The sequence below is a fragment of the Etheostoma cragini genome, chromosome 21, assembly GCF_013103735.1.
Source record: "Etheostoma cragini isolate CJK2018 chromosome 21, CSU_Ecrag_1.0, whole genome shotgun sequence".
Lineage (NCBI taxonomy): Eukaryota > Metazoa > Chordata > Actinopteri > Perciformes > Percidae > Etheostoma > Etheostoma cragini.
This window is the reverse complement of record NC_048427.1, coordinates 1,681,557-1,689,109: the sequence shown is the minus strand read 5'-3', so window position 1 is coordinate 1,689,109 and position 7,553 is coordinate 1,681,557. Positions and strand designations below refer to the sequence as shown.

The following is a 7,553-nucleotide window of genomic DNA, read 5'->3' as shown; positions in this document are numbered from 1 at the left end:
GTGTGTGTGTGTGTGTGTGTGTGTGTGTGTGTGTGTGTGTGTGTGTGTGTGTGTGTGCTATTTTAGACATGAGCTTACTTTAAGCAGATCCTTGTGAAAATCTTGGCCGGCGTTCAGTCCTTCCAGGTTGCCAATGAACTGCGTACACGACATCCTCTTACCGATGTTCTGACCAAAGAGAAACTTGCTTATAATTCATACTTACAGTACACACTGTACACACTTTTTTAAAGTAAAATTAGCAATAATAGAGTGTAGAAATACTTAAGGAAAAGTCCTGCATTCAAGTATCAAAATAACGAGAGTAGAGGTTTAACACTTACTGCCGCCTTGATTTGATTTATTTCATTTAACTCAATGTTAAATTGATGGAAAAGCTTGTAGCTCTTTCTAATTAAAAGGTAATGTTTTGCTTAATTTGTTAAATGATAAATGTGTGTGTGGAAAAATATTTTTCACAAAGAAAGGTAAAGAATAAATAACTAGTTTGAGATCAGATCTGAAAGTCAGGTATCGTGCCACTAGTATTGACCAATTTTATATCTATACCAATCCAATAAATCTATTAATCAATTACAACTGCAACAATTTTGATACTTAAAGAATAATTTAAGACATTTGTAAAGATAAATCCTCAACCTTTGCATTTTCAAGCTTCTCAAATGTTAGGATTGGCTGCTTTTCACAATTTTTGTATCATTTTAAAACATCATGCTGTTGGACTATAAGACACAATACTGAGCTCAGGGATATTATGATGTGAATTTTACATACTTTTCTGTCATTTAAGAAATTATTACTGGATTAATCAAAACGTTACAGCCTGTATAATCATGATGAGGATGGTAGTGAATGATCACAGCCACAACAAAGATTACATTTTATATATATTTACACACATATCTATAACCTTTGTTGAAACCTTTCTAAAGGAGCTGATCCTCTATCCAGGCACCTCTACAGCCACTTTAATTAATCATTCATCCGCAGAGCTGCACTTTCACTGAGAAGTGTGGCCCAGATTTGCAAAGAGAGGCTCTGACTATAAAAGTAGCACATTAAAGACGGTGAAAGACGCTCAGCAGTCCGAACTGCAGATCAGTTGGTGATCCGGCTTAAAGTCCCCAAACTCTAGAGTTAATGCACACCTGCACACTTACAGCACAGTAGGTTTTATGCGTGGATGTACACATGGATGCCACCAAATACTAGTTATTTATTACTCACCTGACCATGTAGATCGGTGTTCAGCAGCATAAGGGCACAGGTGAGAGTGTGAACTGCATCTAAAGGATGAACACAGTGAGTTAGCTTAGCTTAGCTTAGCTTAGCTTAGTTAGAGTGTATCCATGTTCTCAGCTCGATTCCTCATTATAAGACACATCAAGGGGACCTTTAATGTTTTTTCCTAAGGTCCAATGTTTAATATATGTTTTTTCTGGGTCACTTATGTTGAAAATCTGCCACAGTTAGCCTGCTGATGCTATACACTAGTGAATCAGCTCCCTAAAGTTATCAGTTCAGGTTGAAGACTTTTCATTTTGACACTGCCTTCAATTAAAATCAAGTATCATTATTTGTTCATTTCTTACACTGCACTGTAACTTTTATTCTTGTATTTTATACCCTTTTTATTATATTTGAGCAGTTTTCATATTTTCTTTAATGCCTTGTTGTTGACATGTGCTAGCGATATAAATAAGATGCCTTGCCTTAAATTAGCTAAAAACAGTAAACAATGCGGTTTTATTTAGCTTTTACTAGCCTAGCACTGCTGTCATTGCACAAAACAGATTCAACTAAATTATTCAAATATATCCTGTGTTGACCATGAAGTAAAATAATCCTTAACATATGTTGTGCATACACAGTAATCAGTATTTTAATAATCATAAAATGGTAAACTTATCTTGTATAACATTACCTTTAGCTATATTAGCTAACAGCGTTGTAGCTAGCTAACATTAGCTAGGCTAACTGTGCACAATGGATTAAAGTAACTTCAAAGTAACTTCAATGTCTTTCAAGACGCCACCAAGTGTACTACAATTAAGTGTCATGTGTTGTTTTTATTAAATAAACGTATTAATTTAGAATGGGTAGGCTAGTTTGGCCGCGCATTCATCTCTTTCTAAAAGTGAAGATTTCTGTTAGCTAGCAAGCTAAAGTTAGCGATATTAGCCGTTTCAAGGATGCCCCACATTGGGTCGCCTTGAAACCTTAGACTTTAATATTAATAATAATAATAATAATAAATTGAATTTGTATAGCGCTTTTCCCAAGCTCAAAGTCGCTTAACATCAACAGTCCACACTTGAAACTACAAACCAATGCACGTTTTAGCCACTCTCTTTTACCTGTTTTTATTCTCCACTAACCTCTGAACTATATGTTTCCAATGCTTGTCCTTTGAAACACTCCTCTATAGTACTCACCCTCTGACGGTATGGTTTTTGGGTTACACTCTAAGTAGCGCTTAGAAAAGTGAGCCAGCACCCTCTCCCTCTCCTGAGTCTCCCCCATCAGGGCAAACTGCCTCAGGAAAGTCCTGCAGACCAAACACAATGACAGAAGGTCTTATCCATCCAAATACGTACCCTTTACAGATTAAAACTAATATAATAAGCATTGTAGTCCACTGGAAAAATGTCCCAAAACTTAAACCTATTGAAATGACCACAGAATATAAAGTTTTTTTCATTTTAAACAATATGCAGTGTTACATTACTGTATTTGAGCTCCATTTTCTCATTAACATGTTGTTTCATTTAATTACATAACTCTCAATTTACTGAATATTATTTGAGTGGGTAACACGTTACAATAAGGTATACAAAAAAGGGTAGTAACTGTTTTTGAAAGAGTAACGAATGATTACCCTTTTTCAGAAGGGTATTACTCTTTTTCAGAAGAGTAACTACCCTTCTGAAGAGTAACTACCCTTCTGAAAAAGGGTAACTTATCATTCGTTGCCCTTTCAAAAACAATAACTACCTTTTTTGTGTACCTTATTGTAATGTTACCTTTGAATGTATTCAAATGTAATTGGCAGCCAGAGTATCTCAGTACATTTATTCAAGTGTAGGCTATTACTTAATTTTGGTGAAAAAAAAGGAAGCACAGCTCAACTTACTTGAGTGTTTCCTTTCAATGTTACTGACCTTTCCTAAGGGAGACTTTTTAAAATTGTTTTACTACAATATAATTATCTATATTTCTCTACTTGCTACTTATAAAATATGATGTATTCTTACAGAAATACTTAACGAGGTAGTTTATAATGAGCTCCACCTATGTTGCAGCTTGATTAATTAATTATTGCATCAGTAATAATAATAGCATTTAATGTTGTAGTATAATTATGTGACAGGAGTCTGCATGTACACTACTTTTACTTTTGATGCTGGAAGTTCATTTTCTGATATATATATATATATATTTATATATATATATTTTGCTATATTTTTATTTTGCTTTAATTGTAGTAATGGATCACAGTACTTCTACCCTTACAGTTAGTTACCAGCTGTTTATTTTCTGAGGATACAGGAAATCTAAAAATGTTGTAATGATGTAGTGGATGTTGCCCAACCAATTTCTACAGTAATACCCCACTAAAATGTGTTAAACTATAAGTGAGAAGGTGAGTAGAAAGTATGTAGGATACATGCTTAGCATAACTAATATCTGAGTAAAAATAATAAGAAGTGGAACAAAAGGAATACAGTGTGAACCTCGGTTAAAGAATAGTATTTACTGCATAAACTGTCATTTAACTCTTAATGCAACACCAAAGCTTCCCTCTAGAGAGCAGTGTTTAACAGTGGAGAGTTTCTACTACGTCCTAACCATAGACTCTGGTTAGGACGTAGTATATATATATGTATGTACTGTACACGCCAAAGGTTTGGACACACCTTCTCATTCAATATGTTGTCTTTATTTTCATGACTATTTAAATTGTAAATTATCACTGAAGGCATCAAAACTATGAATGAACACATGTGGAATCATGTACTTAACAAAAAAGTGGGACATAACTGAAAATATGTCTTTTATTCTAGTTTGTGTCCAAACTTTTGGCTTGTAGTACACCTGTGGAGTGGAAACAATTTCAGAGACTCCCTCATGAAGCTCATTGAGAGAACACAGAGGGTTTGCAGCACTAACAAAAAAGCAAAGGGCGGGTACTTTGAAGAAACTAGAATATAAGACATGTTTTCAGTTATTTCACACTTTTTTCTTAAGTACATAACTCCACACGTGTTCATTCATAGTTTTGATGCCTTAAGTGATAATTTAAAATGTAAATAGACATGAAAACAAAGAAAACGCATTGAATGAGGAGGTGTGTCCAAACTTTTGGCCTGTACTGGATTATTATCGGTCTATGGTCCTAACTAACATTCTAGTATTTGCAGATTTTAATCAAAATTTAAACCAAATCAAAGCCAAATCATCATGCAAAATCCTGTGAAGGGAAGATGATATGTGGTCATCATTAAAAATCTTTAGTCATGAGAATGCATTACTTTTTGTTTTTAAAAATACAACAACTTCCAGACAAGGGATTGTTTGTGTGCCTGACATACATTTAACATCTTGCAGCTATTATATGTGAAAAAGAAACTGGCAGGGATATTTTATTTCACATAAGAAATATACAGAATATGTATTGTTTTTGTATGTTTTTAAAATTGCATGTATGCACTCTGTGTTCTCACCGTAATGCCTGGTCAAGACTGAGGCCTGTGAAGGTAAAGAAACTCAGATACTCTTCTGCTACCATCCGGCTGAAATCGTTACTGTAGACACACAGACGAGATATTGAATGACATATAAGAAGGAATATAATGACAGAATGAGAACAAAAAGCTGAGAAAGTGAACATAAAAGCACAAAATGACAGTCAATCGCTCAAATGCTTGCTTTTTAGCTCAGAGAATGGACTCAGTTTGGGGTGTCAGTCAGTCAGCTGGAGATGCAGACCGGGGGCCAGAAAAACAAAAACATAACAGAAAAAGCGAGGATATTCCCAGGGTGCATCTGTCAAAAACTGAGGAAACCCTTTAATCCCAATTTTTTTCTCATCAGCACGAGCAAGCAGCGGACAGACTGAAGGCGCTGAAAGAATGCAGATGTAGAAAATCATATCTTTGTTTTCTCAAAAACACTTTGTAGGCAGAATGTAAAGTGGGGTACAGTAAATGTACTGTACAGGGAACTGAATGTGCACCAGGAGAGTTCATTAAATAAACATAAGATGCGGTAGAAATGAGATTTTTCCCAAAACAAATGACACTGCAGTTTTAGAGTATACTTAACATGTTGGTTAACAGGAGTGCTTCATAGCTTAGCTTAGCTATTATCGTATAATAAGTAGCAGTGGCACTATTGGTATAACTGTTCATAATTACACAATCCATGATGTGGTAGTGGGTAGTAAAGGTACGAGCATTAGTAGCAGAAGTCGTTGTAAAAAATATCATTAAATACAATTATACAATTGCACACCAGTGGAAACAACTAGAACATTTCTTTAGACATTGTATAACGTTAGCTAAGGGTGTACACATTGGCTAACACTTAGCATACTCAAATTGGTAATGAGTGTTTTGCTATCTGACCCAATAACAATGGTAATGTTACTTCCAGCTAGAAAACTCTGGTACACACAATTTGAGGGTGCTGAGCAAAAAAAATGGATGAGGATCAAGTGGATATACTTCTCTTTCACTAATGGCGGTGAGATGTTGCCGTTATATATTAATATTTATAAAATATCTTAGATTTGGTTTACGCTAGCAAAGCGACATAGTTAGCATCTTGCAGAAAATAAGTACAGCAGAGTCGTCCGATAGGTCAGACCTCTGTGTTTCACTATACAGCATATCTGTAAATGTTACGGCTGAAAATGGCAACAGAAATAAACAAGTTTGCAGATTTTACAAATCTCCGTAATTCAAATCACCAGCCATTTGTCCACCCGGAACGGAGTTTTGTGTTAGCGCAACATCACGTGTGTAGCAGATAAATGCTACCATTAGCGGTTGCTTGGGCGTTATAAGTGAGGTAGTTGGTTGGTTGCTAAGTTGTTGCCATAGACTGTGTATTAAAGAACGGTCTATGGTTGTTGCTAGGGTGTTGTCAATGGTCTTGGCTAGCAGGCTTTGCTAGCAACTGGTAGCTAACTGGTAGCTAACTGGTGGCTAACTGGTAGCTAACTGGTAGCTAACTGGTGCCTGTCTATTTAGGGTAGTTTCCTGGGTGTTTAGGGTGGTAGCTATGCAAAGAAGCAACAGAATAATAATATTACAATATGCATGAAGTCAACACGACAAGCACACTTCGGAGAACCTCACTTTTGAGATGTTCAGACACTTAAAGTCACAACACAGTAACAGCAGCTCACTTCTTGCTGAGGTGGCGCGCCACATCGGACTTCCTGAAGCCGTCCAGGTTGAAGAGACGTTTGGCCAAGCGTCTGGCGGCGGCCACGTCGGCTCGGTGGCTGCCATTGGTGAGGGTTTCACTGCTGCCAAGACCCAGGCGTTCACTCAGGTCCTGGTCCAGCTCCGAATCTGTCGCCAGGCGGGCCTTGTCCCTGCTGAGAGGGTGTGAGGGGCAGACATAGTGATTAGACACAAATAGACGGACATTAAAAGGTTATGGAAAGGAAGGGAAAGATGGGAAATGAAGAACATTTGGGGAGAAATTACATAGATTTGTAAATAATTGAAAAGGAAAGAGAGAGAAAAGATTAAAGGAGGAACAAAGAATGATGGTGATGTAATAATAAACCTAATAACACAATGTGTTTTAAAAATGTAATAATACTTTTCTGATCATAAATCAGAGTTTGGAAACTGATTCATGAGCAGAGGTTTTTACACGAAATACACAGGGGCGAGATGAAAGGAGTAAAGCTTATCAAAAGAAAGTAGCTTACTGCAAAAGGAAGAAACATATATGTTTAATGAAACAGAATAAAGAAGCTAGCAGGGTTAATGGGGAGAGGATGGAAGAGGACGATGAAAGAGGAGTGACGGAGCGATAGAAGGTATAATAATATGCAGTTGTCAACGAAGCCCATATACGACAAAAATGTAGTATCAAGTATGACAGAATGCATGCAAATCATTTTATATTCAAACATTTGGCATGATTATACACTTCACAAATCTAATTCTTTTTACCTAGCTTCCTTGCTTGGATGTTATCACTTCCTAATTAAGCCACATCGAAGCTTTAACCATTTCATAAGGGCAAAACATATTAAATCTGAATTATTCTGTGATCAATCATGTTTTCTCACTCTGAGCTGAAGGGGAACTACTTTTATAGCTTCTGGTTGACAGAAACCAGGTGTCTGAGTTCAGTTACTTAGAATTCAACATGATGCTGACATGACGCTGACATGACGCTGACATGATGCTGACATGATGCTGACATGATTCTGACACGACGCTGACATGACGCTGACATGATGCTGACATGATGCTGACATGGCGCTGACATGATGCTGACATGACGCTGACATGATGCTGACATGA

At 36.5% G+C, this 7,553-nt stretch overlaps 1 protein-coding gene across 4 annotated transcripts in view; it reads right to left on the bottom strand.

Moving 5' to 3' along the window:
• The window catches only part of LOC117936499 (PH and SEC7 domain-containing protein 1-like), a 69,819-nt gene that overhangs the window by 31,222 nt on the left and 31,044 nt on the right, over window positions 1-7,553 (bottom strand). For all 4 annotated transcript variants that reach the window (XM_034859566.1, XM_034859565.1, XM_034859567.1 and 1 more), the window contains 5 exons: window positions 6,413-6,607; window positions 4,725-4,805; window positions 2,436-2,548; window positions 1,228-1,286; window positions 79-168 (listed from right to left, as the gene is read on the bottom strand). In XM_034859566.1, the coding sequence (XP_034715457.1) occupies window positions 79-168; window positions 1,228-1,286; window positions 2,436-2,548; window positions 4,725-4,805; window positions 6,413-6,607 (538 nt within the window). The remainder of the gene's footprint in view (window positions 1-78; window positions 169-1,227; window positions 1,287-2,435; window positions 2,549-4,724; window positions 4,806-6,412; window positions 6,608-7,553) is intronic.